The following is an 18,075-nucleotide window of genomic DNA, read 5'->3' on the forward strand; positions in this document are numbered from 1 at the left end:
GTTATTCATGTGAAACTGTCTCCTGTACCAAACAATACGAATGTCTTAATGGCGTTTCTGTGAATCCTCTCAGACCACGTGTGTTTGTGTTGAAAAGCGTTTAATACTATACAATAATGTTATTTCAAGATTCCCCCCTTATCGTTCCGGGGCTTTTAAATTCAATAATCCACGTACATTTATGTGTACCCCCACCATACAGTGAACTGTGACACTATCAATGTATTGACCACAGTCATCTTTCGAGATTGGATTTCTCACACTGACTAAGTACCTAATGCAAACTACTCGAGGTTGATAATGTATTTCCACATGTGTGGTGGCAGTGGGGGTGGTAGAGATCCCTCCCCACACCTGTGACGCTGAGTGACATGATTACTACTTAATCACATGATGTAGGTTATAACAGCATGCACTAAATGTTGTTTGCGAGTTTGAGGGATCAGTATTAGATATAGGAAAAAGAAAGTACACATTTTACTCGACACCCCGAACAAAGACAGTCGTGTACTTCCATTCACCCTACAGTTTATAATATTTTCAAATTTATAGTTTACGTTTAAATCAAGGCATGAAACAAGGTACACCAGATTCACACATCAGGTCAGTTAACTCAGATATGTAATACATTTATCAGTTTTATTGTGTAATGTATATGTGTTTTGATTGTTCTATATCAGTGTCATGTTTTATATACTAAAATACCTGGCAAAATACACTGCTGAAAATTAGAATTTGAAAATAATATTACAAATATTGTCGACTTGCCGAAACACGGCAAACCTACGGTTCAAAACAGAATGAATGACAGCCGTACCAAATGCATCTCATTCCGTTTTCTTTAATGATTAGTCACTAAAGACTTGGGTGTATAGTTTCTTTTGCCTCGCCATGTAGTTTATCAACAGATTCATATACACGTATGTTCTGACTGACTGACTGAGTTTAGTTTTACGCCGCTTTTAGCAATATTCCAGCTATATCACGGCGGGGGGACACCAGAAATGGGCTTAACACATTGTGCCCATGTGGGGAATCGAACCCGGGTCTTCGGCGTGACGAGCCAACGCTTTAACCACCGCCCCAACGCTACCCCACCGCCCCAACGCTACCCCACCGCCCCACGTATGTTCTGAATCTTTACTATCTTTATATAACATTCGGATGCATATGATGTGACCAATATTTTATGTCGCATTACCAAACGTCCTTTAAAATATGCGTTGATTATATACATATATATGACATATCAACAGTAACACACAAAAATAATTCAATGGCATTGAATATGATGAAATGAACAAAATTCATTTACAGTAGGTCTACAGTTATGTGTTAATTTTAAATTCCTGATGCTTCAGTATTTCCATACTGGGCTGATATATTTTTGAGGTTGTATCCATTTCTATAAAAATGCATATTTCTTAAATTAAGTCATACTTTGGACACAGAAAGAAATAATGTAAATTATCTTCACAAATGGCCCCACAAGAACAAGATGGGTCATTAGATATAAAACGATTAACTTTGTGCGATTTCAGATCACTACATTCTAATCGAAATCTAATTTGAGTATCTGTTTCCAAAATTTGTATCATATGCAAATTTAATACCTAGGTTGTGTGGCACCTATCTGGGAAAGACATAGGAGGTTGTATTTGTTTAATATCATCTAGTAAAAGGTTCCAAAGTTCTACAGTGTTTGGTAGGAAAGAGTTACTGTAGAAGGTTGTTCTTCTTCAAAGAACGTTTTGTAAATTTGCTGAATTTCTCAAATCACAGGAAATATTCGCAGATACGGGTTCTGGAAGCATATTAGATAAATAGCTGGGTGCTTCATTGTGTATCATTTTATGAAAAATGTTTAACTTTTGTACATGTCTTCTTTCAGCTAGAGGTCGGAGATCAGTTTCTTCATACAATTTATTATGGTTTGCACCGCGTGTTGCCCCACACATAGTTCTTAAAGCATCAAGTTGTAATATTTCTAACATATTTTTTATGATTCATTGTACACTTGTCCCATATGTTGCTGCAGTAATCAAACAAAAGTAATATGAAAGATGTATACATGATAGTACGAGTGTTTCGTGATAAACGATATTTAAAACTTCTCAAGCAGTTTGTCATCGGTGAACCGATATCTACATTGCTATTTATTTGTGAGGTCCAATTTCCGTCTCATTGAAGGACGAGTCCTAAATGTTTATTTGATATTTACCTCTTTAATAGGGATACCTTGCACTGATAACTGGGGTTTTATACACGGTGAACGTTTCTTCCTACTTTGTATACTTTCTGTTTGTTTTTTATTTCAGGATTAAACCTAACTTGCCAAGTTTTAGCCCATTGTGATATTTTCTCTAAATCGTCGTTTAAGCTCATAACTGCTACACTTGGATCATCTATGAGAACATAAAGTGACATAGTGTAATGTTACAATCTATATCATCTACAAGATCATTAATGTATATAAGAAATAACAGCGGTCCTAATACTGATCCCTGGGGCACGCCTGCTAGTACAGGCTTATATTCTGAATTAAATCCATTTATAAATACTTTCTGTACTCTGTCATGAAGATAACTATCGAACCATTTTAGTAGACTACCACCTATTCCAACAGTCAGAAGTCTCTGATGCCATACCTTTTCAAAGGCTTTGCTGATATCGCAGAATACAGCCTTTACCTCCTTACCCTCATCAGGTGAACTTGATCATGTAAAATCATATAAATCTATCAACTGATAACTAGTCGAATCTCCAGGGGTGAAACCAGATTGCATCTTAGTTATGATATCGTCGTCTTTGAAGAAATTATAAACATATTAATGTAACACATTATTCAAATACTTTTGATACACAACTCGTCAGTGCTGCAGGTCTTTAGTTGCTACAGTCATAAATGTTACCTTTCTTGTGGATGGGAATTACCGATCCTTTCTTCCATATTTCAGGGAAAGTACAAGTCTTTCAAATATTCTAAATACATTTGTGATCTGAAGGCAAGTTAAGGTGTAAACATATTGCCTGTTGTCCGATTCATTTTTTGTTTTTGAAAATACACATTATTTGAACCTCAGTATACACACTTGGGTTATATTTTAGCGAGGTGAAAATGGTTTAACGACACGTTCAGTATTAATGTACCTATACGAAGACGTACTGAATCCACTTAAGGCAGGGCGAACTGAATCCACTTAAGGCAGGGCGACATCAAGTACCATGTTTTAATACTGCGTCCGGGGATCGAAACACTGACCCTCCGCTCTCCAGCCATTGGCTCTACCCACTTGACTATGGATGTGGCCATTTATTCCTCTAACTAGACTACAAGGAAGCCTTTATCTGAAGACCTCTAATATTTTCCTGTGATGTTTAACAGGGCCTGGTCTAAATCTTGTAAGTAGAATCCCCAGTCATCTGTCCATAAGTTAGGTCAAAAGAGAATCGGTGTTAGAATTGGCCTTCAGCTACCTGTGCTTGTAACAGACGACTAACGGAATCAAGCGGGTGGTCAGGCTCGCTGACATGGTTGACAAAAGCCATCGTATCCCAGTTGCGTAGATCGATGCTCATGCTGTTGATCACTGGATTGTCTGGTCCAGACTCGATTATTTACAAACCCCCGTCATATAGCTGGAATATTGCCGAGTACAGCGTTTTAACAACCAACATACCAGGTCAGTGGATAGAACTGAGAAGTCCACAGACTGCAATATCTGTCTCATGTATGTGATGTAAGAATATAATGTCTTCCATGCCCTTATTGCGTACCAATTACAAATATTTGTCTCCCGGTAGTAATGCCATCTTTTCAAATCACTTTCCTGAACTGAAAAAGAGGTATATGCACCAGGAAAGGAAAGTTCACTGTAAAATGATTTTACAAGGTTGCATTCCTCCCGAAAATTCATGTCAGAATTGGTCTTCTGCAACCCACGTTGGTCGTAAGAGGCGACTATTGGTGGTCAGACTTACTGTGCACATCAGCCTATCCCAGATCGATGCTCATGATGTCAATCACTGGATTAGCTGGTCCGAACACGCATATTAACATACTGCCGCCATATAGCTGGAATATTACTGTGTGTCGTTAACAACAACCTAGCAATATGCTGATTAAATCTTTTATCAGTGATGGTGTAAAGAGGCAGCTGGCCCAGTCAAGCTGTAAGCAGTTATGTCCCTTAGACGGACCAGAAACCTAAAATCATTGGTTTGGATCCAGAATTCGCCCTGGTAACGTTTCTAGGATTGAAAAGCAGGGACGGCCAGGTAACCCTTGGACTTCATGATTTATGTGCACCCCCGAAATCCTGGATCCGCCCATGTGCTTTATACCCAGACAGCACTACAGTATAGCTGTACCCAGTGATACATGGCTTTCGGGACCTATTGTCCAAAATAGAAAACATACTGATGAAAACAAGCAGTTGTCACTAAGGTGACATAATCCCCCGCCGCAAAATTAATCAAACGTAAAAGGTAATGAAAGTGAAGGTCGTTGTTTAAGATGAAGTTAAATGTCAACAAAAACATGACCAGTCAACATTTTTTGATATCTTGCTCTGGAGTTGTTCAAACACACAAATATTTTCAAGACTTACTTTCACCTTGACATGAATGTCATGGTATATGAAATATGCAGAAAATAGTAATAAAGATATTGCTTATAAAAAAACATCCAAGAGAAGTCTTGAAAGTCAATGAAGAAAATCCAGTGGACCGTTCTTGAGATATCTTGCTGACAATCTTAAGATTCTGAAATCTTCAGAGTGTCGCCGTGACCTTGAAATTTACGTGAAGGTCACCACAATCGACTGAGACCTGCCCCTTCCCTAGATGAAGCTTGGTGTCAAATATGAAGAAAATCTAGAGAATGATTTTTGAGGTATCTCGCTGACAAGCTTAACATGCAGATTAACATGTTGAAATCTTCAAAGTGTCGCTGTGACCTTGAAAATTATGTGAAGGTCACCAAAATCGACTGGGCCCTGCGCCTTTCCCAGATAAAGCTTGGTGTCAAATATGAAGAAAATCCATAGAATGGTTCTTGAGATATCTTGCTCACAAGGGTAAAACGCTAAAGTCCCCTTGTGACCTTGAAATGAACGTCACCAAACCTGACTGGGACCTTTCTTATACTGTGATGAACCTAGGTACCAAGTATGAAAAGAATCTAGTCAACAGTTCTTAAGATATTCCAATTCGTACGTACGGACAGAGCCTAATACTATATCCCTCCTTCTAAACTCAGAGGAGGATAACAATAAACAAGTGCTTGTTGAAATATGACCACACCCATGCTTATCCACAAAATCATTTTAACCATCCAATCTCCAGCCTAGTTACCATAACAATAGGCTCTTATTTTAGTTTGTTTGTTGTTCAAGTTGCACTCAGCAATATTCCAGCTATATGGCAGTGGTGTGTAAATAATCAAGTCTGGATTAGACAATCTGGTGATCAACATCATGAGCATCGGTCTACCCAGTTGGGATACGATGACACATCAGCAGTGATGAATAACATAACGAAGACAGAATCAGATCACCTCTATTTTTCAAAACATCATTGCAATATTTCATGACATTTACATCCGAACAATTTCATTCAAATTCAATACATTTACACACATTACAAATACATTTAAACAGTCAATCAGAACAGTACAACTCAATTTTCCCACATTTACAACTATTTTCAATATGTATATGCAAGAGCTGACATTGTAAAATGTTATGCTGATAAAAATGGGAATTGTCCCTTAAAACATGGACATAAAACAAATGCATGAGCCAACTAAAATACTCTGACTACAGGGGCGGTGGGGTAGCCTAATGGTTAAAGCGTCGGCTCGTCACGCTGACGACCCGGGTTCGAATCCCCACATGGGCACAATGTGTGAAGCCCATTTATGGTGTCCCCCGCCTTGATATAGCTGGAATATTGCTAAAAGCGGCGTAAAACCAAACTCACTCACTCTGACTACAATAATGAAATAGATTCATAATGGTTTGGTAAGAATTGACTTTTTAAAATCTGGTTTACAAATCCTCAAAACTGAAATAATACAAATGGCAACATGTTTATATTCTGAATACCACAAGTAAAATGTTGAAAACCCATTTACTATCGGTATCAACATATATCTATTATTCAAAATACAATAATTAAAACTTCCATGAAATAAATCTTAAAAACTTCAAAATAAAACAAAGTATGAAGAATCGCAACACATCCAAGTCTCTTATAGAACAGAACTTATTTCTTTTCCTATTCATCCTGTCCCAAAATCATTTTAACAAATCTATGTCACATTTTGAGGTATTAGTTGTTTTATTTGAAGTTTTTATTTCAATATATTTTCCACCTACCAACCCAAACATTTTAGCCAAAAATTCATAAAACAAACAAACATCTTGCCCAATGGGCATCATCAGGTTGTAAACAAAAGTTGAGATTAAAACAGGTTAAATTTACATCAAGCAAACACAAAATTTAGAATTGGATTGCATACACAAAATGGAAAAATAGCTGACTAGGATGTTTAATCAATTTTACAAATTATTACTAGGCAAGGTATACATTGCCATTAGATTAGTCTGATGTTGTTCCCAATGCTTTCAGCAACATCTATCGCAAACATATACTCATGGAAACAAATAAAGGAACACACGAAAGTGCAAGTGTTCCTCTACTCTTTTCCGGGTTTCTTGCCATGCTTTATAATTATATTGCAATGTGGGTGAAAATCTGGAAATAGATAAAGGAACACTTGTACTTTCATGTTTTCCCTTATTCGTTCCCATGAGTATATAATGATGGATAAACAACACGATAAAATACAGGACACGATAAAAAACAGGAACTGACCAGAATTGGGACGACACCAACAGAGGTAGTGATTCACTGGTAAGAAACATGAATCATCCAAATCATTCCTTGTTAACAGGGGAGATAATTTAACTGAGTCACCAAGTATCTTCATTATTATGAATGTGACACTTCAGCTTACCAGAAATGCTCACTTGATAATGGTGTTATTCTCTACCTCAAAACGTTGCATTCAGTGTAGTTAAAGAAGTTGTTTGCCTATCAAATCATCTCAGTTGTTCACAATAACTAGTAAATGTCATATAAATATCTTTCTGGTCAAGTTGTGAAATTCACAAAGTATTATCTCCATATCATGATAGACATCCAGTAAGTGTTATCTAAATATATTTCTGGTCAAGTTGGGAAATGCACAAAATATTATCTCTATATCATGATAGACATACAGTAAGTGGTGAGAATATTTGGTCATCAGCTATGTCCAACTCCCAATACCCCTGCACTGTGAAGCATGTGATATCTAATGTGTTAATGTTCCAGTATTTTATAAGGCAGCTTGGGTTGCATCCTCCCCCAGGGAGTTGATAATGAAATTCAACTGCAAATTCATCCAATGATGAGTGGAATGATACAAGTGGCAACATGTAAATGTGTACCATCCAAGAACACATGGGTGATAACCTCTATATATTTCTTATGTGATGTCATTACTTGCTGCTGGGAGATGCAGCTGGGGCCAACGGGTAGCCTAGTGGTTAAAGTGTTTGTTTCTCACACTGAAGAGCTGGGTTCGATTCCCTACATGGGTACAATGTGTGACACCCATTTCTGGTGGCCCCCTGCTGTGATATTGCTTGAATATTGCTAAAAGCAGCATAAAACTAAACTCACTCACTCACTCTGATGCAGCTGAACTTGTATCACAGCTCATTGATGTGGAGTCACAGAACACCAGCATACAAATCTGTCGACAGTGTCGTGGCATCGTAACTGCTATGTGGAAAACTTGCCTTGTATAGCTTTCAACGTATCAACTGAAATTTCTGTTTCATGTTATCACTGTTTACAAATACATAACTCCATTCTGACATTTTCATGTGATAATGCAAGTCTGGTAGTCTTCAGGTACCGGTTGATGATTACCTTTAGATACAAGAATAAGGTAAAACAGATCATCTTAAAATCAGAAAAGCAGTTAAATACATCATCTGTTAAAACTGTCATTAGGAATAACATAATGTAAAATAAGAATAACTACATATTCTAGTTCTTTCTTGTAAAACTCAAAAGTTAAAGATAAAACATGTACTATTCTCAAGTTCCGCTTGGTAGAAGACTGAAGTAAAAGATCAATGACTATACACTACTCTGACATCAATTGTTTTCACGGTAAACACATGAATTAAACATCAATAACTATTTATCACTGTGTAGAACACGCATCTCAGTACGTCCGGATGATGGTCACGCATGCTTGTTCCAGCATCTACAGCTTGGACAGGGTGGAGCCCTTCAGTAGCCCCCTGAGGTGCTTGTAGTAGACCGGATGAACCTGCAAGTAGATAAAACACTTGTAGTCAGCAAGAAGGGCTACTGGAGCTCACCTTGAGCAAAATGACATTTTACATCTGAAAAACTTGACGAACACTTATAGTCGGCAAGAAGGTCTACTGGAGCTCACCTTGAGCAAAATGACATTTTACAGCTGAAAAACTTGACGAACACTTATAGTCCGCAAGAAGGGGTACTGGAGCTCACCTTGAGCAAAATGACATTTTACAGCTGAAAAACTTGACGAACACTTATAGTCGGCAAGAAGGGCTACTGGAGCTCACCTTGAGCAAAATGACATTTTACAGCTGAAATACTTGACGAACACTTATAGTCGGCAAGAAGGGCTACTGGAGCTCACCTTGAGCAAAATGACATTTACAGCTGAAATACTTGACCTAACACTTATAGTCGGCAAGAAGGGGTACTGGAGCTCACCTTGAGCAAAATGACATTTTACAGCTGAAAAACTTGACGAACACTTATAGTTGGCAAGAAGGGCTACTGGAGCTCACCTTGAGCAAAATGACATTTTACAGCTGAAAAACTTGACGAACACTTATAGTTGGCAAGAAGGGCTACTGGAGCTCACCTTGAGCAAAATGACATTTTACAGCTGAAAACTTGACGAACACTTATAGTTGGCAAGAAGGGCTACTGGAGCTCACCTTGAGCAAAATGACATTTTACAGCTGAAATACTTGACGAACACTTATAGTCGGCAAGAAGGGCTACTGGAGCTCACCTTGAGCAATATGACATTTTACAGCTGAAATACTTGACAAACACTTTAAATACTCCAAACAACTGACATCTAAACAATAACATCTGAAATCCTCCACAAAAGCCAAACATTTCAGTATACAGTATCCCTTAGAAGTAACAAAGCTAACCTGAGTCTTGTTCATGGGTTCCTTCAGGGCAGACTGGTAGAGTCGCTCGTACACGTTGCCGTCGTAACATCCCAGCGCAGAAAGGAGGTGGACGTCATGAAGATCCAAAGCATCCACCAAAGAAACAGCATCAGGTCTGAATACACAGAATGTAATGTCTGAAATCATTTAATCCTAACGCAGTCTAAGAAAATCTGTTTTATTTCCACTCTGGCGCCTAAATCTACTGACAATAACTACTGACCAGCAATATAATGTCGGTGTCATGTAGCCTCTGTTGCTTGCGTTCACTATATAACACACCATCTGCTGATTAGGTATATATCTGTCTACCAGCCTATCCCCAACCAGAGTCAAGTCTCAATGTTTCCAAATCTGTCCATCCCCAATCACCTTGTGTGTATAATCACAATATTGTTACAAAAAATGCCCTTAAACCTTTTACCATTACAGCCTTGATCAACACAAATGACCATCAAATGCAATCACCGAGTTCTTCCATGACTGAAACCCATGAAGATCTGGGTTAGAATTGGTCTTCAGCAACCCATGCTTGTCACAAGAGGCGACTAACCGGATCAGGTGGTCAGGCTCAATCTCCACGTCAGTCGTGACGTTGTTCATGATCTAGATGTCAATTTTGATACACAATTTTTATTTGACTGTATACAGACTCATTGTCAAGCCAAAATATAGCTCCATAATTTCAGCCTAGTTTGTAAAGGGTGGAAACTGCATGTATATAGTCAGATATCTCCCTTGCTCTGCTGGGATGAACGTAGTCCTGCGTGTCATCTCACCTGATCTCAGCCAGGAGCTGATACTCCACACTTCTCAACATCTCCATCTGGGCAAGATTCACAGATTCTGTCTGAAAAATACAGAACACACAAGGCTTAAAACACACACAAACCTCTTGAAGCTAGGCACCATCTTGTTGGTGCTAATAAAACAATGTTTGCCTGTAAGAATGTCTTCCAGTTAATGCCTCACAAAGTCTGCTATGAAAGTACTCTAAGCAAGTAAAGTAATACAGTGTACTGTCAATACCGGCATCACACGGGACCAAATAAAAATGCCGGTTTTGACAGAGTGCCGGTTTTGGCAGGTTGCAAGTTCTCACGCCCTCGCGATCCAGTACACTGCATCTAACACCGTAATTGCTTTGCAAAGTTCATCAGTGCTGGAACATGTGTCCATTCTAGAGAACAGTGATCTTTGAATTGTTTTATGCTGTATAGTGTTTTCCATGATGTTAACCAGCCACCTGATGCACTTTTTGTTGAAGGGTCAACTCACAACTTGCACGTTTTGCCGGCCGAGGCATTTTGGCGATACTGACTATTACACTATTGACATTATACGATTTTACCTTAAATACCGCCAAAACAACTAAACTCTTGCTCGTTTTTACAGTCAAACTGCCCACTAAATGTATTAATTACTCTATGTAAGTGACACGTACCACTCACTAATTAACAAGAAACTGATTGACACTTCCCGTTTCTGAATAATCTCGGGAGTAACCGCGAATTGTGTTCTTACATCATTTGGACCATATTGCATCAAAGGGTTGTGCCATCCTTCATGTGCCGTTTTTTACAGATTCGTTTTCATAACAACTTGTTCGTTGGGACTGAAAAACAATGCCGATATCCTGAGTAGACAGATGCCGATGTTTACAGATGTTTCTAAATGATAATTAAGAAACTTTGTGCTGATGTAGACAGAGTGCCGGTGTTTACAGAGGCCGATATTGCCAGAGTCAACTGTACTAGAGTTGTAGCCCCAGCCAGAAGTGTGATCAGTATAGCTATTAAATCAGGATACTGCCCACATCCCCTAGAACACTACTACAACAGACAAGTTACCTTGACGACATCTAACGCCATTTCTAGCCTTGTACCATCATGTTGGAGAAGAGCTCTCAATGTTGTCATACAAAGTAACTTTAAACATTCAACATAACAATCAGTGTCTCGCAGTCATTACACAAAGCACATGGTCTGTCTAGCATTACATGTACCTCCAAGAAGTCTCCGCTGTTGTTTGAGATGCCGTACAGGGCATACAGGCAGCACAGCTTGTGTAGAACAGCCCCCAGTTCAGGTCGGACCTTGGCAGTCTCCACTCCCTCTACAAAACATTCCAGGGCATAGAACTGGCTGTGGACCTGTGCAAGATATGAAGGAAACAAAGCTAATGAGACATTAGACATGGATGCCTTGATACCATTGTTTAGTCAGAAACATTAGGTCAGTTAGCACTCAGAACCAACATTTCTTACATCCTGATTTGATTGTGTGGTGCAGACAAGTGAAATTAGTATTTTAAAAAAACTTAAACTAAGTGTTGAATCTTTCCAGCATCTTGGAAGTCAGCCTGTATCTGATCAGATCTGAACCAAAACATCCAGTGATTGTGATTAAGAACACAGTTTTCACACGACTGTGGTACGACACCACAGTTGGAATTTTCACGTTATAGGTGACACACAATTTGGAGTATCAAGGTGTGGGTCAATACTTCAGTAGTCATGGCATACATCACCACATCAACAGTCCCAGGAGGGGAGATAACTCAATATCTGTAACATATGCATGCCACTAATTACTGTTGATTATTCGTGGATAAATCTATTTTGCATTTAACCAGAACAAATAGCACTAAACATAAACACAATGTGGGTCACTACCGCGTTAAAGTTTGACCAAGCGAAGATGATGTTGGTGACGACTGTCTATGATCCTGACTCCACAGACATACAATCAATTGACTAATCAAGGACTTACATATATTTTTCAATAAAAAGATTCCTGATTATTGTGCACAGGTAATGAAAGTGAGTGAGTATGATTTTACACCATTTATAGCAATATTCCAGCAATATCATGGTGGGGAAAGCAGAAATGGGCTTCACACACTGTACCCATGTAGGGAATGAATCTTTTGAGTAACAAAAGGGGGGGGCGCAGTGGGCGAGCTGGCTAAGGCGCCAGGCTAGTGATCCAGCGAGGTTGAGGTGTCGGGATCGAGCCCACCTGTGACCGGGTGTAAAAACCTTGGAGTCAACTTTGTGTGCAGACTCTTTCAGTGTTGTCACAACCCCTAGTGTACAGTACACAACCCTGTGCACTTAAAAGAACCCACGAATCCGTTGGTATATGACCAGATGGTGGCCACATGAATACGTGCAAACACCTAGTTGCGGGTACAGCAACGTGCAGTGAACTTGGACAAAATACTGTGACAATGTGTCCTAGTCCACCCAGTTGTGAATGGGTACCTCGTTAGGATGAGAAAGCCACAATAACTCAGTGCGCCTAGTGGCTGCAAGAGTTGTATACTCCCCAGGGAGTTGAGATTGATAATACGATGTGCCATTGAGATTGACATCCAATGATCGAGGGAAAAAAATATTAGCGCCTTGAGCAAGCACTAGTTGCCTGGATATGTGCGCTATATAAGTATCATATAATAATAAAAAATAATAATAACAAGCGAATGCCTTAACCACAAGGCTACCCAACCATCCCTTTAATGAAAATGAAACATGAAAATTGTCTTTAGAGGTTAACCATTTGATAATGTTTTGGAGAGTGAAGATGGACAAACTTTATCCAAAAATGATCTTTTTAAAAATAATTGCTTCATACTGTTAAAAAGGAAAGAAGCTGACTTTCGGGAAACAATTATGTCATGTTTTCATTTCAAAAACTAAATATTTTGGCTCATATAATTAAGGTACAATTAAGATAACAGATGACAAAATATCTGGCCCTGCCAAAATATGAAGTGGTTGGTTCTTTTCAGAAAAACTGTTTGACGTATTCAGTGCCAGTGCTGTAAATGAAATATGCTGCATATAATCATCTTACCTTCCCTGCCCTGACTAGTCGGATCATGTTGTTGTTCCATGCTATATGTTGTTCCATCCCACTTGTCATGTCTGCGTGAAGCTTACGAGCAGTGCCGGTCACAATCCTGAACAAGTGAAAAGAAAAAAAAGAGTTACCCCCCTTTATATGTTTTTTTACTGTAGTTCTAAGTGCTTTGTCATTTTTGACAATCATATTCTCAGTCCTGTTTCACAAAACGATCTCAGTGTCACGATTCTGGTAAGTCTACATTAAAGCATAGGTGTTACGATAGTTGCAGTGCTATGACAGTTTTGTGAAACGAGGCCCAGGGTTTTAAACAGGCTTAGAAAATATGGAGTCAAGCTGACTACAGTCAATGCTTTTCGGAGTCATTTTCTAAATTTGTGAGTCATAACATATTGGGAAACAACAAAATTTCATTATTTATTCGAAATAAAGCAACGGCACTGAAAGCATATTTTGTGATATTGTGCTCTGTTGTAAGTAATCAGATGTAGCGCACGGTTATGTATTTGGTGGACTCTGTTAGATTCAAGGTACTCTTACTACCCCAAGAAATGACAAAACGAAGCTCCCAGCAGATGATGGTGCTAAAGATACCCGACTCATGTAGAAATATACACACTTGAATTATATTTGAGTGTGTTACAATATGAAACTGGGTTCTGTTGGATAAGAATAAATAAAAGGATGAAATTGTCTACTTTCTAATTTGACAGTTTCGTTACAGAACAGATTTTATCGCATTTACCCAGGACCAAAGCCACTTACTATGTGGCATGACGTGGAAGCTGTACATAGTCTCTAAGCAACCCTAAACATGCAGCTGAACAGTAACTACTTGTCTCTGCCAAGTAGCTCACGGAATCTCCCTGCTTATCCCTCTATGGGGCGGTGGGTTAGCCTAGTGGTTAAAGTTCTCGCTACCTAAACTGATGTCAAGGGTTTGAAGCCCATTTCTGATATCCCCCCTTCCATGATATTGCTGGAATATTGCTAAAAGCGACGTCAAACCATATTCACCCACTCTCCATCTCAGAAAGTGTCCATGAAGGAGATTTTATTCCACTTCATGTGGTTATTTGGTCTTTGTCAAGTATGAAAGTTTGTCTCCAAAGAGTGAGTGAGTGAGTGAGTTTAGTTTTACGCCGCACTCAGCAATATTCCAGCTACATGCAGGCGGTCTGTAAATAATCGAGTCTGGACCAGACAATCCAGTGATCAACAGCATGAGCATCGATCTGCGCAATTGGGCATCGATGACATGTGTCAACCAAGTCAGCGAGCCTGACCACCAAATAATTCACTAGCCCGAAAATTTGAACGTAGTAACAAAGCAAAAGATTACAACATGTAAAATACCATAAAAAACAAATGACCCCATGAAAATTCACTAGCCAGTCGGGCCAGTGACTGTGGAGATTTACTGGCCTGACTGGATTTTTATGAGGCACAGGCTATCGGGCCAGAGGTTATTTTGCACACTGATGTTGTCTATGTATTCCATCTGATGTGAAAAGACATGATTCCCAGAATATTGTCATGTTTTACCCTGCTCTGTGGGAAGAATTCTGGACACTGAACAATATGTACCTTTAGTTTAACCCTGAATATTTTGCTGAAACCCCTAATACATGGTGGATAGAACTGACAGTGATTACCCATAAGCTCTGTTTCTATAGATGTCCAGCAGTGTGCGAAGGTTCCTGCAGTTGTTGAAGTCCTGGATGGGACATATGTATCCTGGGTCAGCAGCCAGGTAGGACGATGAACCCTGCAGTTGCTGCCCAGACAGAGCATTGGCCACTTGCTTCATCAGATACCTGTAACAGACAGAAAGTGTCAGACAGAGCATTGGCCACTTGCTTCATCAGGTACCTGTAACAGACGGAAAGTGTCAGACAGAGCATTGGCCCCTTGCTTCATCAGATACCTGTAACAGACGGAAAGTGTCAGACAGAGCATTGGCCACTTGCTTCATCAGATACCTGTAACAGACAGAAAGTGTCAGACAGAGCATTGGCCACTTGCTTCATCAGATACCTGTAACAGACAGAAAGTGTCAGACAGAGCATTGGCCACTTGCTTCATCAGATACCTGTAACAGACAGGAAGTGTCAGACAGAGCATTGGCCACTTGCTTCATCAGATACCTGTAACAGACGGAAATGTCAGACAGAGCATTGGCCACTTGCTTCATCAGATACCTGTAACAGACAGAAAGTGTCGGACAGAGCATTGGCCACTTGCTTCATCAGATACCTGTAACAGACAGGAAGTGTCAGACAGAGCATTGGCCACTTGCTTCATCAGATACCTGTAACAGACGGAAATGTCAGACAGAGCATTGGCAACTTGCTTCATCAGATGCCTGTAACAACAGACTAAAAGGGTTAGAGCAATGGCCATTAATTGTCTGCAGGTACAACATAGTGTTGCTCCACTGTGTCACTCAACAAGCCATAATTGCACTACCTTCACTCACTCACTCACCTGGCCGTCTGTTGGTACAACACTGTGTTCTCTCCCTCCACCGTGGGGAGAGTCATGGCACCCAGCAAGTACCCACTGACCATCTGTACACTACCTTCACTCACTCACCTGGCCATCTGCTGGTACAACACTGTGTTCTCTCCCTCCACCGTGGGGAGAGTCATGGCACCCAGCAAGTACCCACTGACCATCTGTATACTACCATCACTCACTGACTCACCTGGCCATCTGCTGGTACAACACTGTGTTCTCTCCCTCCACTGTGGGGAGAGTCATGGTACACAGCAAGTACCCACTGACCATCTGTACACTACCATCACTCACTGACTCACCTGGCCGTCTGCTGGTACAACACTGTGTTCTCTCCCTCCACCGTGGGGAGAGTCATGGCACCCAGCAAGTACCCACTGACCATCTGTACACTACCTTCACTCACTCACTCACCTGGCCGTCTGCTGGTACAACACTGTGTTCTCTCCCTCCACCGTGGGGAGAGTCATGGCACACAGCAAGAACCCACTGACCATCTGTACACTACCTTCACTCACTCACTCACCTGGCCATCTGCTGGTACAACACTGTGTTCTCTCCCTCCACCGTGGGGAGAGTCATGGCACCCAGCAAGAACCCACTGACCATCTGTACACTACCTTCACTCACTCACTCACCTGGCCATCTGCTGGTACAACACTGTGTTCTCTCCCTCCACCGTGGGGAGAGTCATGGCACCCAGCAAGTACCCACTGACCATCTGTATACTACCTTCACTCACTGACTCACCTGGCCATCTGCTGGTACAACACTGTGTTCTCTCCCTCCACTGTGGGGAGAGTCATGGTACACAGCAAGTACCCACTGACCATCTGTACACTACCATCACTCACTGACTCACCTGGCCGTCTGCTGGTACAACACTGTGTTCTCTCCCTCCACCGTGGGGAGAGTCATGGCACCCAGCAAGTACCCACTGACCATCTGTACACTACCTTCACTCACTCACTCACCTGGCCGTCTGCTGGTACAACACTGTGTTCTCTCCCTCCACCGTGGGGAGAGTCATGGCACCCAGCAAGTACCCACTGACCATCTGTACACTACCTTCACTCACTCACCTGGCCATCTGCTGGTACAACACTGTGTTCTCTCCCTCCACCGTGGGGAGAGTCATGGCACCCAGCAAGTACCCACTGACCATCTGTACACTACCTTCACTCACTCACTCACCTGGCCATCTGTTGGTACAACACTGTGTTCTCTCCCTCCACTGTGGGAGAGTCATGGCACCCAGCAAGAACCCACTGACCATCTGTACACTACATTCACTCACTCACCTGGCCGTCTGCTGGTACAACACTGTGTTCTCTCCCTCAACCGTGGGGAGAGTCATGGCACCTAGCAAGTACCCACTGACCATCTGTACACTACCTTCACTCACTCACCTGGCCATCTGCTGGTACAACACTGTGTTCTCTCCCTCCACCGTGGGGAGAGTCATGGCACCCAGCAAGAACCCACTGACCATCTGTACACTACATTCACTCACTCACCTGGCCGTCTGCTGGTACAACACTGTGTTCTCTCCCTCCACCATGGGGAGAGTCATGGCACCCAGCAAGAACCCACTGACCATCTGTACACTACATTCACTCACTCACCTGGGCATCTGCTGGTACAACACTGTGTTCTCTCCCTCCACCGTGGGGAGAGTCATGGCACCCAGCAAGTACCCACTGACTATCTGTACACTACCTTCACTCACTCACTCACTCACCTGGACGTCTGCTGGTACAACACTGTGTTCTCTCCCTCCACCGTGGGGAGAGTCATGGCACCCAGCAAGAACCCACTGACCATCTTTATACTACCATCACTCACTGACTCACCTGGCCATCTGTTGGTACAACACTGTGTTCTCTCCCTCCACCGTGGGGAGAGTCATGGCACCCAGCAAGAACCCACTGACCATCTGTACACTACATTCACTCACTCACCTTGCCGTCTGCTGGTACAACACTGTGTTCTCTCCCTCCACCGTGGGGAGAGTCATGGCACCCAGCAAGTACCCACTGACCATCTGTACACTACCTTCACTCACTGACTCACCTGGACGTCTGCTGGTACAACACTGTGTTCTCTCCCTCCACCGTGGGGAGAGTCAGGGCACCCAGCAAGAACCCACTGACCATCTTTATACTACCATCACTCAATGACTCACCTGGCCATCTGTTGGTACAACACTGTGTTCTCTCCCTCCACCGTGGGGAGAGTCATGGCACCCAGCAAGAACCCACTGACCATCTGTACACTACATTCACTCACTCACTCACCTGGCCATCTGTTGGTACAACACTGTGTTCTCTCCCTCCACTGTGGGGAGAGTCATGGCACCCAGCAAGAACCCACTGACCATCTGTACA

General features: G+C 41.4%; 1 protein-coding gene across 1 annotated transcript in view; it reads right to left on the reverse strand.

The window, feature by feature from the left end:
* Positions 1 to 6,041: 6,041 nt before the first annotated feature.
* The window catches only part of LOC124254675 (peroxisomal acyl-coenzyme A oxidase 1-like), a 38,840-nt gene continuing 26,806 nt past the window's right edge, over positions 6,042 to 18,075 (reverse strand). The window contains exons 10-15 of the mRNA XM_046688522.1: positions 14,827 to 14,988; positions 13,163 to 13,268; positions 11,311 to 11,457; positions 10,085 to 10,155; positions 9,285 to 9,420; positions 6,042 to 8,392 (exon numbers count right to left, since the gene is read on the reverse strand). Of these exons, the coding sequence (XP_046544478.1) occupies positions 8,327 to 8,392; positions 9,285 to 9,420; positions 10,085 to 10,155; positions 11,311 to 11,457; positions 13,163 to 13,268; positions 14,827 to 14,988 (688 nt within the window). The 3' untranslated portion in view covers positions 6,042 to 8,326. The remainder of the gene's footprint in view (positions 8,393 to 9,284; positions 9,421 to 10,084; positions 10,156 to 11,310; positions 11,458 to 13,162; positions 13,269 to 14,826; positions 14,989 to 18,075) is intronic.

Source organism: Haliotis rubra, unplaced genomic scaffold (genome assembly GCF_003918875.1).
Source record: "Haliotis rubra isolate DU_JTF1 unplaced genomic scaffold, ASM391887v1 Scf58, whole genome shotgun sequence".
Lineage (NCBI taxonomy): Eukaryota > Metazoa > Mollusca > Gastropoda > Lepetellida > Haliotidae > Haliotis > Haliotis rubra.